Genomic DNA, 27537 nt, shown 5'->3' on the forward strand with positions numbered 1-27537 from the left:
GATAAATATGTATCGCAATATTTATTGAAATTGAGAAAATATTTTTTAAATAAAAAATAAATTTTTGTTGAGATATCTAAACTTTTGTATAGATTTAAGAAAAAAATCACTTCTACCAATAATCTATACATTATTCCCGTGTGTGTGTATATCTTTTATTTCATGGTTAATTTCGCATATGGCGATATCATAATAACCAATCGATTCATTTTTCGGCCAAATTAGTAGTGAATGATACGAAGAAAAATGAAAATGATGCTTTGTCCGTTGCCATGCATGGAAGGTTAAATGGGATCAAAAAATGTGCTGCGCAAATAAATCATAAATTGATCGGCAACTGATGAAATGAAAGCTGCAAAAAAGACCGATTTTATGATGCTAAACTATGTATGAAATATTGAGAAAATTGAAGCAGTAACCATGACGATATGAAAACCATCCAATGCACAAAATGCTGTGTATATGGCACACCAATACATGAGTGTGAAAACAACAAACGAAATAACGGTTGTCGTTGTATTAGTGTTCAATATTCGAATATATTCTCTCTCTTTTTTCGTATAACTAATCGCATTTGTTATCGTTTTCAACTTTTCTATGCACACACTCTGCATTACACGCATAAGCACACTCACGCACACAATCCTGCATATTCAAAAACTACCCTAAATTTCATTCAACTCTCATTCGCATCTATTTGGCTTGTGTTTGCATTTCATTTTCAAAATGAATTCGATGAACGAATGCAATCAAAATGTGTTGTGAAAATAGGGACTCTAAGAAAAGAGGGAAAATCGCCACACGGCATCTACCACACACAAGCAGGTTCAGCATTCAGATAAGAGGACCGAAAGACGAGTACGTTCAGAGTGGATGTGTTTTTTCATCATTTTTTATTTGTTGTTACCCAAATTCCATGATTAATACCCAGCATATTTGATTACATAAATCTACATCTATTCTTACAGAACAAAAATGAGATGATATAATTCCCACTTAACCTGGAGATTTGTTGCTATGCTCGCATACTTTTTGTTTTCGCTTAATATTTTTGCATTAAATTTGGTAATTTTATCAAATTAAATGAAATTATGCAACCATCTACCCTAATTCACATTGTTCAATATACATATTGTACAATGTATGATGATAAGCAGAGAAAATGTGAACAAGAGTTAGTGGACTGCAATCAATTTATAAGAACCCGAGAAAATATCCATTTGTGATGCACTGTTAAATGATCCAATGTGGAGTTTTCATTTTTTCGCAATTGAATTTAATGATGTGGTGCGATATTCAGACGAAAATTATATGACTAGGCTTATTTCGTTTCTCTCTGGTATTTTTCTTAGATACGGATTTCGTATCTAAAGTGCTTGTAATAAATAATACTCTAGAATTACTCTGTCAGAGACTGTTGATCAACGATTTATGTGTAAAAAATTAAGATTCAACTCTTAAGAGCGCAGCTCTTACATAGTGATCAGATATTCAGGTCCTGATCTCAACAAGCCTTATCAAAAGACACACATAGATCATGGATAAAGTAAATTTTTACACGTGTTTTTCCCTCGAATTAAAACAAAAATTGCCGATCCTGATGTGATTGTTAATGAGGCTGAGAAAGAAAAGCAAATAAATGTTCGGTCATGCGCTTTGATTGTTATTTTAAAAATTGAGCGCAAAAAAACGTCCGAACGAGACAAAATTGCATCGCAAATTTACATCGAAATGCGCACCAAGAGAGATAGCGAATGTGAATGTCGTGCGAATGCATTTTTGCTACAATACCATATGTTCATTTCGGCTCATTTCCGCACATTTTTATGCTCGAACTACCGACAAAATGTGCAAAGATCAGGATAAACTATAAAGCAGTGAAAGTAAATGTTACTCACAAACAAAACTAATATACTTAACCTTGCATGGCCGCAGCGCATAATGTTTACGAATAAAAACACACAGACAGAAAATGTGAAAAAGAAGAAGAAAAAAAACGAGTATAATAGAGTGGAGTACATTGCAATTGCATTTTGTGGGTGTATAAGTGAACTGTGTGCATTGTGAATACAATTCAAAAAGAAGGAGTGCAGGAAACCGAAAATTAATGCTTTTATATAGAAAATGGTCAAAAATATATTGTAATTGAAAAAGGACGAAATAAACCATATACACACATATATATAGATAACGGTTGAAACTTACTTAGGATAATAATTTACATGACAAACATATGTTCATCGGATCCTTCTGTGAATATGAAACATAACACACATTGTTTGTTTTTTTTTTTTTTTTTCTTCGGGTTGGTGTCGATCCAACGATATTCATGCATTTATTATTCTCGGTAAAGTTAACATTCTCTCAACAACATGGGCTCGATTTTAACAATGTCAAGATGCACCAAGGATATAGTTTTTTTTAGAAATATATGAATAGCTGAGTTAAAAGTCAAGCATGGATAATCATACCTTTTTAAGGCATGAAAATATAACGGGTAATAGAACAATTATACCGAATAATATGAATTATGACGCAATAAAGATTGATCATTTTTCATTTTTAACAATCTGACAACAAAAAAACTGTTCAATGATATCAGTGAATATAAAAATAAAAAAACGGTTCTAAAAAAACCTGGTGATTTCCCAATGAAAATTTTGCATTGTTAAAATTAATATAGGATAAGATGTGGAATATCATTTTATTTTTATCAATAAAAAAAACACATTTCCAGATTTGAAATAGTGTAATGTGTCAAATATATTCACCCGTACCCGTTTTTGCAAAGATAATTTTTAAAGTGTAACCCAAGATAACGGCTTAAGATCATATCTTGAAAGCAATAATCGCCAAGAAAACGGCAAAATTCTACTCTGCATCTTGTGGATAAGCAACTTCGTCATTTATTGCTTTTTGATAGTATCGTTTACTCAGTGATATTAATGCAATACGATTTAGTTGCTGTTGTTACCCTATGGGCTGCGTGAAGGGAGAAACAAAGGAATCGTTCGAATTGTTTGGTTGAAATGGAAATGCATTTAGAAGAAATCGCGCATGTATTAGTTATTTAACGTACATTTCGAAGGAAAAAAGCAAGAACAACAACACCACCATGCCGATAAATGTATTTGAAGCGACATACGGTGACGGAGAGAATTATGTGCTCATAAATGTGATGTGACGCATCGAAATCTGTATGCTCTCTGCTAAAAATTGAAGGAAATCGGTTGGGTTTCATGCATGTGCGTTGTTGTTATGGTTCTCTCTATTTTCTACTTTGTAGTCTTCCTTTATTTTGGCTGAACGCGACTACAAAAAGAAAGGAGCAACAATATTAAAACCCCATACGAGAATGAAGGCACTGAAATAAGCTGAATTTATTCTGTTACTTGCACACATATATTTAAATATATACCGAAAATGAGTGTATTTTGCGCGGTCGCTACCGAATATATTTATCGTAGCGTGTGCTGAAATAGAATAGAATATTCGGAAGAATAGTTACAGTCAAGCGCACAGCCACACGGACATGCATGCACACGCACGCACACATACATGAGCACTCACTCATTCACTCTCTCCCTCTCTCGCCTTGCTCACTGTCCTCTGTCTCTCGCCACACAAAACCCAATCCATCTGTGTATTTCGTAAAAAGGCATAGGCACAGAGGAACGAAAAATTACACGGTGCTGCGAGAGTTGTGAAATATACGACAATGTAGTGCACGTTTACTAAGCACTACGCTTCAGCCGTCTGATTCAGTTGAAATCAAACCGTTCGTGTTAGTTGTTCAGTGCGCGTGTATTCTTTTATTTTGAAATTTCGTCTATTTTTTCTCAAAAACAAATTTCATTCAAACGTTCCATCCCGGTCATTTGAATCGACGATCTAAGGCAGATCATCATTTTCTTACGTCTTTTCGGGTTGTTGTTTTTTTTTTTAAATCGGAATTATAGAAATTCAGTTGTGGATTACACGCTTTTCATTCAGAAATACTGATGAATTTAAAATAACAGAAAAAAAACAATTTTTTTCTACATACGATTTGTGAACATTCTCATTGAAAAAGGAATTTAAAAAAACGTTCTGGTGTGGATTTAACTTATCAGCAAAATTTACATCGAAAATAAAGAAAAACGTTTGGCCACAAGCTCGGGATATTTTAAAGCATGTATGTATTTCATAAAATTATCCTATTTAATACGTAGAGAACGATCGCAAGCGATCAATTAGGATGAAAAACCGTTATTTTTGTGAAGAATATCAACGATCGTTATGTGCACTATGAATTGATGCCAATATTTGATTAGTTCATCTCAGTCAGTTTTGAAACTCATCTAAAGTAGTGCGATCCAAATCGAATTTTTGTCAATTTCTAAATATATTTTGTTTTGAACTGAATTGTAAATTCTTCGTGCAACAAAATTGCACCGATTCTCTTTTGTAGACAAAATTTTAATTACAAAGTGTCAATGCTAATTCTTTATCCTTTGAATTCATATTATCATGTTACCTAATTGAATGTCACAATTTAATTTTGCAAATCATTATTTTATTTTCTGTCTTTCGTTTGACTTTGTGAGGATGGATGAGATAAAATGATATTTGAATATGTGCGCGAGAGAGAGAGAGAGAGAGAGAGAGAGAGAGAGAAAAGAGATGTGATGAATTGAACTTGAAATTTCGAAAAACGTTTGACGCATACTTTTGAAAAAGATTAATTTGATTTTGAAGAAGAACTACGTCGACGGGGAATACATTATTTTTCTTTAAACATTTGAAAAGCCGTCAAGTAGCCCGTGTTCGACTTCACAAAGAGCAAAATAATTTTAATATTTTGACCTGGCTCAAAAATCCACTTTACGTCTTGTAACCAATGTCACCAATTAAAATTTTACCGAAAAAAACACACATACATTCACAAAAGTCTCTGTACAAAAATATGAAGTAGAACCGTAATCAGTAGTATAAGATGCAAAATATGGACGTGTTCATTACAAATAAAATAATAAACGCATGTTTGTTCCCCAAATAAAAAAAAGAAGACCGGGGAATGTAGTGAGTGTACATGGGAAACAGCCGAACACAAAAAGAAATTAAGACGAATATTTTTTTTTCGTCTTTTCATTTAATTCTTGTTTATTTGCGTCTTCGGTGTGTATTTCATAAAATCAGTAATGTTTAATGTGCAACTAAGACACTATTTATGTGTCTCACTATAAAACACAGACGAGAAACGAAAAAAAGCACACACACACTGTTTGAACAAACTAAAGCAGAGCACATATGATAAAAATTAACCAACTAAAGAAACAAAAAAATAAACTTATGATGTACGATGATATGACGCATACATTGTTGTCATTTTGAACAGCGCAGCGCGCCAAGAATTAACGGTAAAACGTAAAAGTTAAAGAATACTGAAAAAAAGAAGAACGATGAACATTCGTGTACTGGAGCGACTGTCATTTTTCATTCAATTCAAATGCGCTCGCACACTTCAAACTAACTAAAAATTTGTTCATCAACAACGGACACAAAAATATTGAAAATGATCATGATCTTTCCATTGTCTCCGACATAGACCATTTTCTTTCATGAATAAATGTGTTCATTCGTCTTTGAATCGCGACTCAGTTTCCAAATGCCTTCTTTAAAAAAAAAAATTGGCATGAAATATGTCATACAAAGCTGAAAAAGAGAGAAAAAAACACAGAGAAATAAAGATCGGTTTTTGCCATTGTAATCAAATCAACGAAGAACTATAAAATATTATACGTCTACCCATTTCTATTGATGCGAAAAATGCATCTTCAAAAAGCAATATCATTGTAGCATTTTAATGGCCAAAAATCAAAATTTGAAATATATACACACACAATTGAGATGTGTCTTCCGTGTTGATCATAATTTTAGTTCAGTAATTCGCATTGAGTCACTCACCCATAGTGTGAGTAAGATATGTATGTGACCATCTGGAGACAATATTGTTCTCTTCTTGGTTTCCCAATAAAACACATGTGAACAAAAGCCAAAGCTGTGAAATATGTTTTTACAACCATATACATTTCGTCTTGTCTTTGAGACAGCAAAAGAATTCCGCATAGAATCATGTAATGTGTGACATGTTTGGTTCAGGACATGCCATTGTTTATCAAATATATATATATAAAACGAGTAATAATTTTCGGTATTAATCGGTATCGGAATGGAAATGGCAGCAGTAGCAGTGATGGCAATTAATGTGTGAAATATTCACAGGTTTTTTTTCTCTCTCTCTCTATCGCTTCGTCAAGGGAAACGAGGAAAAATCGACACAAAAAAAGATCCATGAATTGTGATAAGAATAATGTACAAACGTAATTTGGATTCAGTATTTTCAATTTCATTAAAATCGTCAGGACGATCGTATGCGAGTATGTGTGCACGATGAACACCCCATCAAAAGCAATTGACAGAAAAGCAACAATGCTGAAAAAAAAATATTCAAATTGTCAAATATGTCCAACCACTCTGCATTTTCATTCTTTTCTTCATTTTTTTTTTTTTTGGTTTTGTTCTTCGGTATATAGTTTTTGTTCTATTCTGTTTTTATATTCCATAAAAATGTGTGCCGCGTGTGTCGTGCTCAAAACGAATAAAATACATTAATTTCGTTTATGTGCTCATGTTAACATATTGCACCTGGGATTTAAATACACGGTCTACACAGTGAGAGCATTCAACGATTTTCTATCCTTTACACAACACACACAGACGTGCGATGAGAGAAAAGGAGACCAAAGCCCAACAGAAATAACTCATAAACCATATAAATATGCGTTCCATTTGATATGGTCATTTTTCGTTGCTCTCTATCTAGCTAGAAAAATTCGCTGAAATTTCAACTTTCCATTCACTGAATAGAATTGTTGGATGACAACTGAAAAAAAAAAACTAAACATACAGCGGGCACGATTCGCTTGCTGACTTGCTTTTAGACATACAATTACCTAAAATTGCCACAGATAGCCCGCTATCACGCTGAAACACACACACAAAGAGATAGAGAGAAAGAGACTCACCAATCAGTGGACACACATTTTGTATATGGGCCAAAAATGATAGTTGTCTTAAATTTGATAGTTGATAATTTGATGAAATTCAACAATTTATTTTTATTTCAATTTTCAAAGTGCTTTTGATTCTTTGGGTATCGAATCAAGGTCATGAATCGATATTCAACAATGATATTGCAAATCATTCAATGACACTGATTCCATGAATGAAACACAAACAAAAACACTGAACTTCGATCGAAATAAATATTTATCTCATCAAAAAATCGAAAAAAAAGTTCCGTTGATTTTTCAACAGATATTTTATTATATCGACAATAAAATCATCATGTCCATTGATTTTTTTACGCTCTGAATGAATTTATGATCGCAAAAAGGAATTCAGATGTATATCACACGGTAGAATTATCATAAATAAATGAATTCTATTTGTATAGAAATAGGAATGCGGTTTAAAATCGATGTAAAAACGGTGCACTCAAACCTGACCAACAATTACTTAATGCAAAGACAATGCCATTAGAATAGATAAGGATTGCTGTAAAAATGTGACGTGCATATTTGTGTGTTTATTTTAAAATAAGAAGGATGACACACACGCGGCGTTCGGTAGTAAAACAAATGCAAAAAAAAATTATAAAATTTTTGCGAACACTTTCTCTTTCTCTCTTTCGTCCACTCATTACAGTCCTGTTGAATGTTGCATTATAGCATATATACATACTTAAATCGATAGTTATGAAACATTGGTGTTTTTAGCATGGGCGAACGCACGTTTTTCAGCATTTGAATGAAAAAGGGGCGAACGCGTCGACACATCATTAAAAAAAAACGAAGAAGGAAGATATGGATTCGAATAGAAGCATCGGCTTGCAATGTATATATTTTCATTTTGGAAAAGATGTACAATTGACATGCACATTATGTACTCACAGAGGGACAGAGTGATGGTGAGCAATAGAAATAGATAAAACGCGTAAACCATAGTGAAAAAAAAATCGTTTTTAAGCCCATCGCCAAAGCCTGGCCAATACTAAAGTAAACGAAAATTTAGAGGCAAAGTGTACCTTTGGAATAAGAGTAATGAGCATGAAGAGGGAACACTGAGAGCGAGAACGAAATAAATAGCAATCAAATGCAAATGAGAAACAGGAAAAAATGATAATGGGGTAATACTTTTCTATTCATTTTGTCGAATGTGTTTATTAGTTGTGCATATACGAGAAGACAAAAGCACAATTTTCGATGGATAGAAGCACGTACATACCGCGTACAATTTTATGTAAAAGTATAAAGAGCGGCCGTACTTTTGTGTCAGAAAGATCGATGATTCTATCACTTAATTCGAATGAATTGGTAAAGGGTTCAAAGGGACAGAGAAAAAAATGTGGAAAGTCATTCTTACAAAGAGAAAAGAAAAATAACAACATTTATTATCATCGCGTGCGACTAACCGTATTCCACGCGTAATGCACACTAATTAAACTTTCACTTTCCGCGAAAATAAAATCCCGAATCATATACACTTTATCGAAACGGAACCTATTCCAAACAGTCAATTTCATCATTTTGCCCGAATAAAATAAATGGAAATAATAACGGTAACAATGGCCCATTTTCAAATGTAAAAAAAACTGTTTTTTTTTTGTTGATAACGTTACGGTGGTTATGTTATGTTGTAAAGTTTCATTTTTTTTGTCCCACACTGGTAGACTGTCAGACCGTGATACAACATAAACTCATATTTCGAAATTGTCCATTCATTTCGGATAGAGGTTGAACCATTTTTCTCTTCTTTTTTTCGGTTGTATGATTACATTTTTGGTTTCTTTTTCTCTAAAACTACACGGAAAAAAAAAATATAATTTGGTCGAAATAAAAATCGCGTATGACATAACAAGAACCATCTAAACCGTCCAACCACGTTTGACAATCCGGCACATCTGGTCATTTTAGTTTTGACCGAACCAACAAAAAAAAAACACGATTTATTCATTTGGTCGGTGCGCATTTTGCCGTTTATTTTTATGGGTTGTGACGAGAGTGAGTGAGTGAGAGAGAGGAAAAGAGGGAGAGAGAAAACTAATAAGATGTTCATATTTAATTACCGCAAAGAGTGCACACGTTGTAAATACTTCCCACATTTTTTAGCTGTGCTCTAAATTCACCATTTGGACACATGATTTTTTAATTCTATCCGTGCCAAAAAGAGAGAATCCATTAACCTTTCTTCTCATTCTTTCTCCCTGAAAACTATTCGATCGAATAAATCATTTAAACGATATCATCCTTCAATATTATACACATTTTTACACGTTATCAAGCAAACATTGAAATGGAAAACTTCGAAAATCCGAGCAGAAAACATTCCGGAAATGAAACAATTCATCAAATCAATCAAATCCCTTGATGCAACGAAAAAAAAAAACAGATTTGAAAATTTCAATTTAATTCACCAAAAAAAAAAAATGCTTTCGATACCGATCATTCAATAAAATCAATAAATTCTGCTTCTGTTAATTGCTTGGCAACGTCATATGTGATTTGAATGAATTTGATTTCATTGTTGAGAGTATTTAGCATTTAATACATAATAACATAACAAATTGTCAAATTGAATAGAGAAAAGATGCGAACGGCATACATGCAAATAAGCTCATCGAAACGATTACCGAAGCAGTCAAATGTTGAATTGAGCGAGAGAAAAAAAATGGCACAAAATATAAATGCGCATTACATTCAAATCCGGTTTGGAATAGATCACACACGACACACGAAAAAAAGAAGGCACAAATCGAAAAATAAAATCAACAAAATATGTAATGGTTTCTAATGTGTCTCTTAAAAGAAGAGATGCTCAACGATGATGCATATGCATAAAACAAAATGTATATGTAGTGTTTCGATAATGGCAAATAAATTAAAACACGGACACATGTTCAGTCATCGAATATTACCCATCCCCCATTTATTGTTTCCATATCGTTTTTCTCATTCTACCTCGCTATCGTCAAATGATCGCTGGCTCGCTCACTCTCAACCTAATCATAATAACATAACAACAGTGTGTTACAACAAAATAGCAAGAACAAAGCACGAGCCATTCGAGCGGAGAGACGTTCTGTTCATGATTTTTACAATTTATCGAATTTTCAACAACGATTTACGCGCACGAAACAGCAGAAGCAATAAAGTATCCAAAGTGTAAACGAACAGACCAGAGAGAGAAAAAGAAACGCATTATAAACACACACACATATTCGATTCACCTTTTGATTGTTTTGCTTTTGTTCAACACAAAAATTGAGAAGAGAAGAAAAAAAAACAACCAACGGTAAAGAGAATGGCCAAAAACATACACAAAAAAGGTTCAATAGTCTGTGTACAATATGACATTAAATAATAATATCGTCGAACGGCTGACTGCATGCATGATGGCATACGATACTGATCAAATGCAACAACAACAACAAAAATGATTGAATTTTTTTTTTTTGGCTTTATGACATAGTGCAAAGACTAAAATAAAGATGTTTTAACTGAATGAAAAACGGCGAAGAAGGCCCTTTTTCCAGACGAACGATGTGTGCAAGTTCAAATTGTCAATTTTTTCAAATAAATCGATTTATAAAGAAATCAAAATAGGGAAACCAGAATTTGACGATCTGAAATGACCAGAACGACCCCTAGACTGTATTTGTTTGTTCTCTCTTGGTTTTGTAACGCAAAAGAAACTGATTGCCGACATTTAACCAAATCCGATACTTTTTTTGGATCGAAAGATTGATCGATTTCAACGAATGACAATGAAATGTATACTCTCCGTTGCACTGTTATGTATCGTGGAATCGATATTTGTTCAACTGTTTTCATTCACCATGTCAGTGTAACAGGAAATATTTTAATATGATAGCGGTCGAAAGGATATCATCGCATATGAAGCTCCAGAGTTGTAAACGTGTATTACATTTAATTTTGTTTCCTTCGGTACGAGAAAAAAAAGAAACATACTTTCCGTGTTATTGTTGGAAATGGCAGCAGCGGGCTTTTAAAATTAAAAAGAAAAGCATGGCCTATAACAAAAGAATCGATGTGTGTGTCTCAATGGCTCCCATTTTGGATATTTTTTAAGCGATATATGCGATTTACTGTTGTAAAATACATGCCTATATAAACGACAATACACACATCTTTGAAGTTGCATTGTATGTTTTTGTAAAAGTGCGCCTCATATTATAGTGATTCGGTTTACTCACAATATATATTGCTTGAAGCATACACATACATACAATAAACATACACACTCACTGTTTCATATTGCATGATCAATTTTCACCGAGTCACCCCAATTTTTGAGAAACACAATAAACAAAATTACAGTCGGATGTATGCTTACTTTGCGTCCGAATCGAACGAAATGAAAAAATAATAATATTAGTTTCAATAAACCCCTACGAATGTCATCGGTATGTGTGTATGTGAGTGTTTGTGTGTATGCAAGTATCTATGTAAGTTCATGTGCTCTAGTCTCAATGTGAGTAATCCCTTCGATTTTGTGCGTGCAAATGGGAAACATACAAAAGCAACTCAACAGATAAACACAAATGCCTCTCGCACGCACGACTAAAAACCATAGACAATTGTATGTATTACACATAAAGAGTGTGTAGCTGCAACAGCAACAGCAGCTGCGGTCATAGTCACCAAACATTCAATACAAAAACATTAGACGAAACGCAGTACCGAACTGAAAATACGCGCAATACATCGAACGATCTTCCCAGCATATTTTCCTTCCCGTTTAATGGAGGCATGTGTTTCGTGGATGGAGAGATGAAAATGCGTTACCAGAGCTGTTTATCGAATCTTATTAATATTATGCATTTGTATGAGTCGCCGAAAAAACATAACAAAGCCAGAGCACAACTAACAAGAATGAGGAAAAGTAAACGGTACAGGGGGTTGAAAAAAAAAACATTAGCAACAACAACAACTTCGTTCTCGAACTCAAGTCGTGTGCAATCGCGGAGTCTGCTATTGCCGCCGCTGTTGCTACTGCTACTCCTGTTTTTGTTGTTATTCTCTTTGCGTGTGTTTCGTTTCATTGAAAATGCAGCCTTATTTCAAGCTCATACACGCACCAACAACGCACTGATCCTTGCTTGAACCAAATCTCATTGTATTTGAAAGTATATACTTTATTCAAGAGAGAGAGAAAGAGAGAGAGAGAGCAGCCGTGCGGACCGAATAAAATGTCATTAACCTTTTCAGCTTGCATCACATTTTGGATCAATGTAGTGGTGTGCATTGAATATAACAGTGAAATACACGCACACATACATATATGTACACTGCAACAGCAAACACTTTTCTGTATTTTTGTAGGCACCAAATGTTGCAGAAAAAAAAACAGGATCGTACAGCTGTGAACTATGTTTCCCCTGTGAACAATTTCTACGCTTATTGAACACATACACAAAAAACTACTTTTCTTCTATCTCAATTTTTTACTTCGATTCGTATAGATCACATACAAAAAAACCGACTTTCTTCAGGGATAAAAAAAACATCATCTAACGGATTACAACAACGGAAATTCACATTGTTAACAACTATAACGTCTAATTAGTTTATGAATTTATGGCAAATAGACCGAAGATTTACGGAGTTAAAAGAAAATATGATCTTGAGATAAATAAATAAACGCTTCGAACACGAAAATATACCGTTCACATGAAATATCGAGTTTCTGATCGTTTTTTTTGTTGTTTTAAATTTCAAATTGTGATCTTTGTGGAAGAAAGTCAAAGAAATGCTACGAAAAAGGCAGAAATTGTATATTTACATTTTAGAAGTAATGGCGATCCTTTTTTTACCTCATAATCGTTTCAATTTTAAGTTCTTTGAAATATTGATAATTTACTGCTTAATATATTTGTTCGTAAATTTGTCAAAATGTTCACTTAACTCCTTCACTTGCTGCCAACCATTTTTCTTTTCATTCTTTTGATCAAATGAATTTTTAATTGCAGAAAAAAAACCTATTAAATTTCGTATTTTTGTTATTTTCAGATGCTGAATAGAATTGTAATACGTACTTATTTGTGGAAATAAAGATTTACTGCTCACCGAAAGGAAAAGGAGAAATAAACAAGAATTTGTGATATTTGAATGTTGATGCCATCCATAATAGCGTCCTAAATCAGTCTGTGTCTGTATTAAATAAAAAGATTTGATAAACAGAAAAGTATAAAAAATATTCGAAATGATACAGAATTGTATGTGCTAATCGATTAAAAGTACTAGTGTGTTCGAAAAGAGTGATATAAGAGAAGTAAGAAAAAGTCCGTCAAAAAGGGAAAGGAACCGATAAGGGTTTTTATTGTGAATTTTTTTAGTTTCATCGGAAACCATAAGGAAATAATTTCTAAATCATGTTGATGCCAGGAGCAACAGACACAGATGCAGCATTAGCTGCAAATGTTATCGTACGTGCATCTTACGATAGTGTTATACCAGGTAATATTCAAAATAAATAGCATCATCGATTTGGTCGAAACGAAAACAAAAATAAAATAAAAATAAAATTTGACACAACAGCTAGCACAGCAATGGCATCAGTGACACAGGGCAATGGTATCGTATCGCCAACCACACCGGCCTCTGTGGCCAGTCAACAAAAAGACACAACCTGGACAAAATTATTTGTTGGCGGTCTACCATATCACACCACCGACAAAAGTCTTAGGGAACATTTTTCAATTTATGGCGATATCGAAGAAGCTGTTGTGATCACTGACCGACAAACAAACAAAAGCAGAGGCTATGGCTTTGTAAGTACAACACATTTTTGCGCATCAATTCATGAACCAAAGAAATAACTGAGTCGTATATGAAATAAAAACTATTATTTTCGATGCCAATTTTAAAAGGTGATAATGGGTAATCGGGCGAGTGCTGAACGTGCCTGCAAAGATCCAAATCCAATCATTGATGGACGTAAAGCAAATGTTAATCTTGCAATATTAGGAGCAAAACCACGTGGAAATATCACACCCGGTAAGTGATTATTTATATTCTAAGCTAATAAAAAAAAATTTAATTCAAAAATTCTCCCCGATATCTCTGTCAACGCACTTTTGAAAAATAAAAATAAAATGATTTGTGCTCCTTGCGTCTTTTTTCCGGGCTGGGGGCGCATGTTGAAACATTCATATGAAAACAAAAGTAGTAAAAACAAACGCAGTTGCCAATTAATGGAGATATAAAAAGGTTGAGTGTAAAAAAACTGCTTGAAACAGAGAAACCGTTGATTTTTTGCGCATCATCGAATGCGAAACAGAGAGATTAACCAATTTTCAATGCATATCAGAGAAACACAAATGAAAAAAAAAACCTACTTAATCCCTGTCACCATATTAAAATGAGGCTATAAATATACGCACAATCACTGTGTGGAAATGAAATGGCTGTTTGTCGACTATTTTTAGCAAATGCTAGAGGGAAAAGGCGTCAATTTTTACGTCTTTTTTTTCCATTTTGTTAGTTTTTGTGGTTCTTTGTCTGTCACCTAACGAAAAGTTGACTCTCATCACACACGGTACCATGTCCAATATGACTGTCAAGTAAAATTTCTGAGCTCGACAAAAACAAAAACAGAAATGCTCATTTCTCGTTTTTCCTAATCGAAAATATACAGAAATAAAAGAAAAATACACGATTTTGGTAAATGTGGCATAGGAGACACAACAAAACCAAAACGAACGCTTAAGTACGATCATTTCGAAATGTTTATTTCCAAATGAGAGACAAAGCGAATATCGTTGCGTGTGCAAGATATTTTCATTCTTCGTCTGATTTATGAACGCAAGTGATCATTTTTCCTCAAATCCTCATCATCAAAAATACACACATCTCGTGCGCACTGCGGTACTGAGTTGACAAAAATAACAAATTCATCGCAAACCGAACACATAACACCCGACAGAGAATGTTACAAAGAGAAGAAAAAAGACAGAAGGAAAATATAGTCGAACACTTTGCGAGCAGCGACACCAATTTAACAAACAGCACATCCAAAAAAAAAAAATCAAAACGTGAAAATGAATCAGATACTATATTAGTGTTTGCATACGAATGACGACCTGAAAATGCTACGTTTTTTTTTGTTGACTGAAATGAATGCTTCGCGCGACAGAGAAAATTCAAAGAAAAAAGAGAGATAATGTGTGTGAGAGCCAAAAATGAATATCATCAATGCAAGCGTGTCAATTATATCGTTATATCTAACAATGGTTTCGATATAGTATCCTGTTTAAGTGTCAATCTCTGAAAGAAGCTCTAAAATGAAAAACGATCTTCGTTTTGGTTTCTTCTATTTTCCTTTTTTTTTTATTTGGTACTCTCTATATATTTGGGTACGGCGAACAATGGCCCATGCAAAGACAGAGATCGTTCAGAAAACTCTCACACATGGATATAGACGATGTGTATATGCTCGAATGTTATTTAAAAATAGATCATTTAAATTACAGCGGCAATAAACCCTACGCAATGTTTGAATGGTCGTGTGTGCAAACCGCCGATGACAAGTTCACATTTTGATTCCTTCATTGAATCGAGCACACAAAAAAATGAGAACGAGAGAAGTGAAAAAAAAAACGTCACCCAAATCGTACGCACGCACACACAAACACGGTACAAATAACAAAATTCATAGCAAAATTCCAATTATTCAAAAATTCGCCGCATGAATCAACATGTTCATGCATCGTTTAAATTTATTGCGTTGAATTTGTTCATGATTTCGATTTGGTACACAATTGACAAGAGCTAAATATTTATTTCAAAAAAAAAATGCTAAATTCCATCACATGCATTGGGAACCTGTTGTGATTATTCTTGAAAAGAACACACACACACAAAAGCCGAACACTCAACTGCATTCTCCATGGATCACTGCAGTTGGCCACTCACAAAAAAGCCCCCGTCCATGGGTTGTGAACACACACACACACACTGGTGAATTGGGAGCGCGAACAAGCTATAGCGGGCAAGCATAAATTTGTACGTTCGTACCGTTTTCAATATGATTTTGCATTGTTTATTTTTTTTCTGGCTCATTATTTTTTCGATATGGTTTAAACTCATGTTTGCGTAAAACGCACCAAACTATAGCCATTTATTTCGTTTCCGCACTAGTTTCCGGTCGGAAATTTACGCTGACATATCTTGTGAGCGCTTTTATTACCTGTACATTGTGTTAATATGGATATACACACACATTTGAATGAAAGTCTTTTTCGGTGTCCACTATCATCCATCTCGCATTCATTTGTGCTATTGACGCCCGTTCCGAAAATGCATGAATAAAAAACATTATGTGTATCAGGTGAATCTAAATGAAACAATATAATAATTGGTTTTGTTAATAGAGAAAAAAATTGGTGTGGATGTCGTTGTATGTGCAATTGCTTTTGATGTCTGTAGCGTGTTATATTGAAAATTGATGTCACCGGCAGATACCACACCGTGCAATCAAATTAAAATATAAAAAATTTATATATAATCGTATTCAAAACGTTGGACGTAAAATAAAAAAACAATCATTGACCACATTGGACATTAGCGAGAAAGAGACGAAAAATGTAGCAATGAGTGTGAAAATCGTTTCATTTTTTTTCTCGGATGGCACGCGCTTACGCATCGATTTGATCAAGGAAAAATGATACACATTGACGTAAATAAATCAAATGAATTGACCGCGTTGCCGTCGAAATGACGAATGTAAAACCAAAAAAAAAAAAAAAAAATTCATGAAAACATCTGAAAAATGTGCAAATTAGTTTTGTTCTTAACTATTGATCTAATTCAAAATCAACATCTGCATATTTAAATCTAGATTATTATATAGCATATATTATCTTTGATATTGATACCGACCTCGTGGTGGTGTTCATATTTTAGTTTACTTAAATATAATTAGCCATCGCATAACATTAGCCCATTTGATTGCTTTCATTTCCCCCCGCCGATTCTTTCAGTCTTTATTTTTGTTGTTGTTTCTCTTGACTTAAATTTAATGGTATTTACACTGATGATTATAGTGCGTGCGCTCTTTTGTTTTGTTTTATTGAACTTTTGTTGGTTATCAAGTGATTTCGAATCATCAACTGAAATAACGAGGAACCTTTGGGATTATTGAAGTTATTATCAATTACGGTCGCGTTCATCGAATTTTATAAAGAAAATCCCCTTTGTATTCTATTAATACGGCCACCGACAATTGTCTAATATTTATCTTTTCTTTCTCTACCTTTAAGGTTTTCCATTTGCTGCTGCATCGGCCGCCGGAATCGGTGCAGGCGCTTATCCTGTTCTTCAAAATCAATTTGGGTAAGTCTATGCAATATATTTTGTGTATTGGTGTATCAAAGCCATATTCACCTTAGTCTATTAACAGATAAATCTCATTTTATATTTATATCATTTATATATATATTATGTATTAATCTACTGGATATAAATTGACACGAAAGCATTTTATGAAGCGATATTTTTGTATTTGAAACTCCCACATCTTATGATCCAAAAAAATGACATAACGCACATAATACATATTGATCAAACCAAATAGCATACACCGAATTGTGCTAAACATCTTCTTAATCAACTTTCCCTGTCTTTCGAACAGCAGCTGAATTAACAAACAAAAAAAAAGAGAAGAAGACGAAAAAGACACATTTTTCTCGAAACTACTTGGGCATTGGACATATGCCATCAAATATCTACAATTTATTGCATTCGATCGCCGAAATGTTTGAACATCGAATGTGTGCACGTTTGATGCAATTTTCTCATTTTATTTCAAAATTATCACCTTTGCATATCTTCATACGTTTTTTTGTCTAACTATTTCCGTTTCAAAGCTACCGATTAATATGAATTAAATCTTTCTTGAAGGATCAAAAGAAGGAAAAATACGACATACATTTAAACTGATTGAGATTCAAAAGATGATATATTTTGTTCACTAAATAGTTTGGCGTCCAATAAAAGATGTGAATGATGTGAGAAGAATGAATGCAATCCCGTCCAATTATGCGAAATTAATTAATTTTTACCCTCTTTTCCCGTTTGATGAAAGAAACATCAATAAATTCCGTGAACAAAACAATTATCAACAAGTAAAGAGAGAGAGTTGTTTGTTTGAATCTCAATTAGAAATGAAGAATCAGAAAAGATGTGAAATAAATTGATCAATGTTTTGTTTGTTGTAATTTCAGACAAATCGCAATAAATGTAAAAACCTGAACACAAAAATGTTCTTTTGATTGAGTGAAAAAAAAAAATATCGTGACAAAGTGATAAAATCAGGTCTGCAATCGAAGTAAATAAGATCCTTCGAAGTTGCGTGTTCTCATGATCAGACATTTGCGCGACCGAAACTAAGCAAAAAAAAAAACACACTAACCAATGATTTCCGAAGAAATTCTCGGGTCGCTCGAATATCAAATGCAAGCACATCACACACGATGCAAACTTTATGTACGAACAACTCTTGACACGTAATTCTGTTTGATTTTTGCTTTGGTTTTTATTTTTCGTTCGTTTTTGTTTTATTTTTAATTTTTATTCATTTATTATTATGATTTTTTTTTTGTTATTATTTGAATTCTGTTTGAATTTTGTTGTGATAAGAACTGGGTTTTATTTTTCAAGCACACATATTATTAATAATGAGTTTGAAAATGCAAAACAGAAAGTGCCGATATCACAATGAATCGATTGACGGGATGGTTTGGATCGAACTTGATCATGAACCTGAAACATCTCTAAATCAAATCATTGTTTTACAAAGAAGTTTAGAAACATTTTTTTTTGAATTTTTATTTTTCTTATTTTCTTTTGTTGTTGTATTCTTTTGTTTTGTTTTAACACTTTTAATTTCCAAAGCAATTTGATGTCTCTCTATCTGTGTGTGTGTGTATTTTGTGCATTTACATAGAACTAATTCAAAGCGTAAAATCGTCAATCAAAAAGGTCTTCTGGCATTTTACATTTTTTTTTATCGAGTGCGATTCTTTTTACTCTGTGCGTGCGTGTGGTTGTGTATATGTTCTGTTCAAACCGAAATGAGATGGAGTGCAGTGCATTTGAAACAGACAACAAACCACTTAATTAAAATCTTTTTCCTTCGTTTCAGTTCATGCCATTTATCCAAAAATTCAAAGTTCGATTCAAATTTATAAGGCAGCGATTGGCACACACATTTGAACATGTAATTTAGTTTTACGCATTTCCAACAACACCAACAATTAATTAAACAAAGAGGAATCCAATGGAATCCGTTTTTCTTTGTTCGTTTGTTTTTCGAGTGCAATTGTGTCTGTGTCGTTTTGCTTTTATCCAACATATCAACAAACAACAAATTTGGTTTTAAAAATGTTGAGTGTTTGATTTGTTTTCACAAATGGTTTTTAATTTGCAACAAATTGTGACGTTTTATTTCAAAAAAAAATTCCTTGTTTCAATTTGCTTTTGTTTTGTGGTTTTCGGTATTGTTATATACTATCGGAAGACTTGTGTTTCGAAATTGAAACGGGGGAGATTTCGTGTGATTTGGATGCCATTGGTATAGTGTTATAACTATTCGTTTTTTGCTGTGGCGTGAAAAATGGAATTTATTAAATTTTATTCTTACATTGTTTTTGTTCTTACTTTTCCAAACATCAAACATATTTCCATAACGTGTTTTGTTTTTGGGACTCTTTGTGTTTATTGTTTTTTTTTTCTTTTGTGCTAAATCTAATCTAAATTATTCCACATTAATGTGTGCAATATTAAAAAAAAAAACACCAGCATCAACAACAACCTTACAAAAAGACATAATTTGATCGCTAATTTGTCGATATACACATCTCGATAAATTCAAGCATCTTGAAAGCGTGACACATTGTGGTTCTAATTTTCACCAAAGTCATTTTATGGACTTCAGTTTTTCTCTTCAATAAACTCAATACCGTAGAATCAGATGAAAATTTATTCAACACATTTCGATGAGGTTTCACCTGAAATGTTATGCCCGCAATCATAATTTAATATGAACTAATCAACAAAGTATATGATGAAAGGATATTTGATATTGATCAGACTCTGTCAAGGTTATAAGCGTTATTTATCATTATGTGTATGAGAGAGAGAGAGAGAGAGAGAGAGAGAGAGAGAGAGAGAGCGGTAAAGAAAGACAGCCAATTTTTTTATATCGAACTGGCACATGAATATAGATAATTTCGAATATGGGACGGTCATTCGTAAAAATGAATTCAATGTGAGCCATTATGGTCGACCCAATATAAAATGAAAGTACGCTCAAATGATTAGTATCATGCAAACGATGTAATGGGCATGCATGTAATATTCATTTTTTTTCGTGTGCATTAAAATATATATGTGTGTGTTTGGTCATTTTATCCCATGCTTGCACACAATCACCGATCAAAATCACCATTTGTATCGATGTAATTGAACGTGCATAACACACGACACATAATTGAATTGCCATTACTATATATGCGACACGAAATAAATAATAATAATGGACACACAAATCGAGCGAATGGATAAAAGAATGAAAACACCGATAAAAGCTCATCGTCGAAGGCAGTATTGTGCTGATTAAGTTGAATCGGTTTGTCTTCGGTTGGAACATCAATTGTCGTCACTTCAACAGATATGAAGATACCAAAATCATCGACACTGAGTATTTACAATATTTGGAAGACATCATTTGTGATATACTTTGACCGGCCGTGTGATAACCTAGGCTTATCAATGTAACATATCCTTTTATATCGATACGGATGCCGTTTAAAGATTCGGTCGAAAAAAATGGAAAAATGGAAAAGAGGCCATAGATCATTTTCATTGAAGCTTTCATTCCCATTCTCACCGTCGCCACCCTCGATGATCACGCGACACAAATCAATTTAAAGGAATAGGCACTGATTTCCACCGATATCACGTGAAACCAACTGCACCACTCATGGTCATCCAAAATGAGTTTAAACAAGAAAATACGCTCAAATTTTCTATATAAATGCATATTTTATTGGGCTGATTGTTGTCATACACCGTTACTCGTTAGTAGTGTATTTATTAATAATTGATGTTCATGATCGAGCAAGGTTTCAAATGTTTGTTTGCCACATTATTTTCATGTCCATCGACTTGGCCACCATTTTCATTCGTTCTTTCTATCTTTTTGTGTGTCAATTGTGGAGTGCGAATGACCATTAAGGGTGACATATGCAAAGCGCGCTCACCACAAACCGATTTATTTTTATTTCAAATGTATTTACTTTTCTATCTCTCTCATTTTCTGTCTACGTTTTTTGTTCTCTCGATAATTTCCATTTTCAATAATCTCGTTAATTTTCATTTGGTGAGGCAAGCATCGGGACGAGCTAAGGCGAGACGAACTTACGCGACACCCGCTTAATGTTTTTGTTGTTGGCAAAGCTATTTATTATTATTACTACAGCAACAGCTACAACTAGTTGTGCTGTTCGTGGTGAACATTCTTTTTTATATTTATTTTAGTTTTGCTCAATGGTCGAATGTTTATTTTATTATTCTTTTTTTTTCATTCGTCTTTCTCTGAGTACATACTGCACAATCACACACACACGTTAAGTGGGCACAAAAAAAGCGAACAAGCATAGCGCGCGTACATATTAATAATAATAATCCCCTTGTCAAACGTCGAACAACAGAAAATGGAAGCGAACACATAAATATTTAATTATTTACGTGTGATACATATTTGTTGTTGTGAATTTTGAAGTGGCTAATTGTGTGTACGTGTCTGTTATAGTTTTGAAATTAGAGTTAGGACCATATCCGTTCTGTCATTGTCATTAGCGTTATATTATTGACGTTAAACAACATTGAACTAAAACACATTATTATTACGATTCATTTCTCAGCGCACACAGACGGCAAGAGAATGAAAAAGACAATGGACTTAAAGTGTGTACATCGTACATACATGCAGATCAAATGCCAACGAAAAAAACCGCTCATCGAAATGTTCTTTTCTTTACTACTTTTTTTTTCTTTCGATTCATCGACTTTTAGTTACTATGTGTTAACAATTCGATGTCAATCACGGAACTAATGGGGCAACATTTTCACAGGATGACGATGATTCGTCGCAATTTATCGTTTTCACAATGTGATGACCATAAAGCTTAATTTGATTTGTCCACATGCATTTGATTATAAACATGTTATGGGCACTTTATTCAATGGGCACGAGCTCAAAATTACGCCAATCAAATTAAAGCTGCTGCATATAGATGTGTGTGCTCTCTATTGAGATTGAAACACGGGCGACATTTCCTAAAATAGCACACCCGACGGAACGGCCGAAACATTAACGATCACATCTTTGATTTTGTGGCCAAACACCATACAGAATTGAAATGCTCATGTCATTCTTTCGATTCTTTTTCATTCTCTTCGGTGAGAAAATGTATTTTTTTAATTGAAAAAAAAAAAATGCAGATACTCAAAAGCTTTCCATCCACAATTCCAATCATATTCGATAGAAACACAGAGCTCTTCATGCAATTCGATTTTAATTTTTGAAAAACTTAATCCCAAATCTATTTCCACTTTATAAATATATGAGGCGACATCATCGATGAAATCTTTATACAATGTTATACACTCAATTTGCATCACATCTGTAATGTTTTATTTCTACATGTGTCTGTGTGTTGCGCGCGCATAAACGTATTTTTAGAATTTAGTCAGTCGTGAAAATGTCGTCAGTACAAATCTTACTGCAACAGTCTTATGATGATCATCAATCTCTTTTCTTCTCATTTCACACAGATTTCGATTGCAAATACAATTCTGACAGCTATGCATTTTATATGCATTTTCAATGGTGACAAAACTATTTTCAAATATTTTCTTATTATCCATTATTAATTGATGATTTGTTTTCGTAATTTTCGATCGATCGCCAAGTTCCGCGATTGCATTTTTCACGATACATCGTCCGATTCGGTTTTTGAGTTGTGTTGGCTGCATGTTAATTCGATTTTTGGCAAACATAAATTGAAGCAATTCAATGGGTTTTGGTGGTATTTCCTATACTCGTTTGTGTCCATTTGCCATTGATCGCGCCCCAAGGATATCACTGATCATGCGAAAATGGTAAAGCATCAAATTTCTTCATCATCTGGTCGGTCGACACACTTAAAAAAGAATCCTTGAAAAGCAAATGATGATATTTACGAGCGGCAGCCTCTTTTTTTTTATAGACATTTCTCTTAAATTGCTTTTAAAGTAAAGAAAGCAGTAAACATTCGACGTTGATTATTTCGTTGTTATCGTAAATTTTGTTGAATTTATTATGCACCGATTGGATGTGAATGAGATGGTGTCATCTTATCTCTATCTCTGAAATAAACAAAACATAAATTTCCAAGACTTTATGAAAATTTGAACCGAAAAAAAGAAACTTGACGATTTCTCAATATTTTTTTTATGATTTTGTTGTGTTTCGTTTAAATTAATTGTTTTTAATTGTAAAGATGTTTTGTTTTATTTTTCTTTCTTTTTTATTTTTCATTTTTTTTTCTGTGTATTTGAAGCGTTCGTTTTTTTCTTTAATTTTTTTTATTCATGTTTTTAATATCAATGAGTTGAGAGTTTTCTTTATATAAATATAAAAAACAAACGATTTGATTTTGAACTTATTTTAAAAGCACCTAATATATGGTTTTCCTGGTTTCAAAGTTTGATTTCCATTTTTTTTTTAATTTGAAATAAAAATCGGAAAAGACGACCAAATGGCAGACACTTCTTTTTTGTGGCAAATACGTACGAATTTAATATGATTCGATGGCTATTTTGATACGGCATTGACGTACTTGTTACGACTCGACAACAACAAAAACATATGAATCACAATAATTCGTGTGTTGCTACAAGAATGAAGAGTTTTACTCGAAAGCGAAATTTGATCTTTAAATTTGTTCATCAATTTGCAATGAAAAATTCCTTTCAAACACATTGTTAACGAATGTATCGGAAATGAATGGGCAAAATTTTGTTTTTGTTTTTGCAAAACGCAATTGGTCAAGGTTGAATGATATCGAGGGGGGAGATTCTCATTACAAATTGACGGACACAATATTATGTTTTTATTTTCGGTTTTATTTTCTGGCGTTTTCTTTTTTCTGAGTTCATTTTTTTTGCTACCACTAAAAAAAACGGTTTAAAACGAATCCTAGCCACCAATTTTATTGAAATCGATTCTTTTCCTTTCTTTGTGCAGTGTACCACAATCATATGTCTATGGATCGCCGTATCTAGGAGCAGCCACAACTGCATCGGCGGCTGGTTTGGTCCCAATTCAAGCCACGCAATTGTCACATGCAGCCGCTATTGCTGCAGCAACCAATCAATTCTATGAATATCAAGTATGTCACTCTTCGAAGAGATTTTTTAAAATTTTAAATCAAACTTATTTCACTTTTTTGTTTTTGTTTTAAGCAAAATGTTGCAGCTGCTGCTGCTGCACCTTATCCCGGACAATATGCTGGTTATGAGGCATATCCATACTCGAGCGCCGCGGCCGCCGCCGCAGGTATGTTTTTTTATCAATTCAATTACGTGTGCTTGAAATTTTGATGAATGGAAGTTTCTGTTTTTTCAAAAGTTATTTTATTGGTTATGATAACTTGGAGCGTGTGAATAACAATTTTTCTTTTCAAAAATTCTAGGAGCTGCTGCAAATTATATGGCACCATATACGTATACAACTTTACCACAAACAGCAGGAATGGCAGCTGTTGCAGCGGCCAACGGATTGCATGGTTTATCACCATATCAGGGTGCTGGCGGAGCCGCATTACAAGAGGCAAGACTTCAATGATATCCGAAAAATTTGTGTATTCTAAAGTAGTAGTCGTAGAATCTAGATCAAAACAATAAATAAAAGAAAACAAAAAATGGTGTAGAAAATGATCCAACCGAAGAATTGAGATTGTCCACCGGATAAAACTTTTCACATGAAATTGAATTTTCTTTTAAATCTTTGAATGCCCAACGAATTAATATTTGGAAGCGATTTACTTTTTATTTTACTTCAAACCAGTACTTATATGACAGTTGCAAATTTTTTAAGTGATCGCTATTTAAATTTCATTGATGTAAATATGCTGAACCAAAAAGTAAAGTCAGATAGCATCTGGTCTGAAGTTCAATAAAGATTATTTGCTTGTGAACAATTTTGTTTTAATTTCGAATTTGTATCCCGTGTAATTTTTGCTCTTAGTTAAAAAAAAGAATTTGTTGGTTTTTTTGTTCTTGTAGAGATGTTGATCAAAAAACGAAAATCTAGACAATTTTTTTAATCAAATTAACAAAATCATGATAAACTTTTCTAATAAATTTTTCTTTTGCACTATTGGTTTTTCTCAATTTAGAAGAAAAAGTACAAAATTATGGGAACATAGTTAGCATATAAAAAGAGAGAGACAGAGACAGAGAAAGAGGGGATGCGTCGTAAAATGTCTAAACACGAATAAAAAAACGCATAAGGAATTGAATTGGGAGTTGAGCATTCAGAAGAGAAAGTGAAAAGATTGAAGAATTAAACAGAAGCGTGCTCACGTCACACAAGAACAAAAAACGAGAAAAAATAATAATTTTTCAAAAAAAAAAAAAAAAAAAAAAAATGAGAATAGAAAACATACACTCACAAAATCCTAACTTATGAATCTAGCTTTAATGGACCTATTTCTATGAATAATGTTTAAATGATAATGTAATTTATTAACTTTTATTAATTATTGGCAATTCAATCGGATCATTTCGAAGTGAATATTTAGATAGCGATCAAATGAATGAATGGCGTCGAAAAGTTAAGAGCAAACGAATTCACATTCATGTTATTTTTTATTGAATGAAAAGAGAAGGAAAATAAAAGTAAAATTGATATTTAAATAGAAAGTAATCATGGACACCGACTCAAGAGACTACAATTTCAAGAATATTTTTGAAATACACAAAACAGAACTTACCTGAACACTATTTTATTTTATCTTTTTTTTGTTTCTTTTTATCAAACTCCATCAGATGAACGAAGACTTAACACTTTCGCGTTGCCTTTTTTTACGAGAAGCACGTTAAATAATTTTTAATGCTCTGTCATGACAGAGGGTATCAAGGAAACAGGCACACAAAATGCTTAATGTTTTATTCATTAACAAAAACAAACAAATAAATAGAACAAATCGCATCGTTCAAGAACCAATTTATTATATAACTATTATTATATAGAACTACGTTTAACTCTATTACATAATATAAGAGAGAAAAAAGGATAAGAAAATGAAATAAATAAAAAAAAAATCACATATTTTCATATCAAAGTATACATAGATTTTAAAATGTATCAAACTATTTGTATGAGAAAGAGACAACCAAACAAATTCAAATAATTTAAATGAAATATTGAAAAGATGAAGACGATAAAGAAGAAAGATTACATCTTTAAGGCAATTTATTGCAATTTTTATGCTATCAATATTAATTTATTTCATTTACCAATTAGCTCGTTCGAATCTCTGCCGTATGCGCGATGACTTAACTGAATTGCAATTTTACTGTATAATTTGATATCAGTCACTTATATTCAAAATCTCGAACCTTCTCATTTGAACGATTTTTTTTTGTTCTTTTTAAATATATAATTCAGGTCGTACAAAACTTGCATCGCACACGTTATCGTTGCAACGATGGTAACGCAATTCGTCGTTTTTCTTTTTTAAATGAGCACAAAGACTGAGACAACATTTCATCCGAGATTTGTTGGAACGGACCTTGTTACATCGAGGCAGTAATGTGCAACACGTTCGATCATTATTTATATATAAATCTTTATATTGTATAGTAAATGCCTCGATTCGATTAGTGCAATTTCGTATCTCTGTCCACTTTGAAATATCCACCGCAATTTGAAAAAACACACACATACACATTTTCGTTGTTTTCTTTCTTCGTTTTTGGACAAAAAGAACCAGAACATTCAGAACAATCATTATTTTTGTTAAGCCATTCGCCAGAGTATATTTTGCGAATCATCGTTAAGTCAGAGAATAATAATAATAAAAAAATATAAAAAAAAGAAAGAAAAGGCAAAAAAAAAAAAATTAACAGAAAAATGAGAATCGAATCACACAGATCGACATTTCTGCATAGGATCTATTTTCATAATTACAATTTATTTATTTTAGAAAAAACCAAAGTATATTTATTAAGTTATAGCATTAAAAAGTAAATTCTAAAAACACAAATAAAAAAGACACAAAAAATCACACGCAAATCAAATGTTGTTTTTCATTATTATTTTTTTGTATTTATTTACTGAAAAAAAGGAGATGTATTTTGTAAA

General features: G+C 32.9%; 1 protein-coding gene across 4 annotated transcripts; it reads left to right on the forward strand.

Annotated features, from left to right (window-relative positions):
* Positions 1-3711: 3711 nt before the first annotated feature.
* Positions 3712-26799, forward strand: LOC116342456 (RNA-binding protein 24-like). Of its 4 annotated transcripts, XM_031770088.1 has the most exons (10): positions 3712-4174; positions 13134-13395; positions 13460-13580; positions 13662-13894; positions 13994-14120; positions 17384-17456; positions 24415-24559; positions 24633-24726; positions 24863-24999; positions 26220-26799. In XM_031770088.1, the coding sequence occupies exons 3-10, from the start codon at positions 13496-13498 to the stop codon at positions 26271-26273; spliced, it is 948 nt and encodes a 315-aa protein (XP_031625948.1). In that variant the 5' UTR covers positions 3712-4174; positions 13134-13395; positions 13460-13495; the 3' UTR covers positions 26274-26799. The 4 variants fall into 4 exon arrangements, with proteins under 4 accessions (XP_031625948.1, XP_031625939.1, XP_031625957.1 ...); XM_031770079.1 differs by having other exon boundaries at positions 3713-4174; positions 13134-13580; XM_031770097.1 differs by having other exon boundaries at positions 3714-4174; positions 13134-13580; positions 25568-26799.
* The last annotated feature ends 738 nt before the right edge of the window (positions 26800-27537 follow it).

The sequence above is a fragment of the Contarinia nasturtii genome, unplaced genomic scaffold, assembly GCF_009176525.2.
Source record: "Contarinia nasturtii isolate CC-2019 unplaced genomic scaffold, AAFC_CNas_1.1 Cnas_scaffold_129, whole genome shotgun sequence".
Taxonomy (NCBI): Eukaryota; Metazoa; Arthropoda; class Insecta; order Diptera; family Cecidomyiidae; genus Contarinia; species Contarinia nasturtii.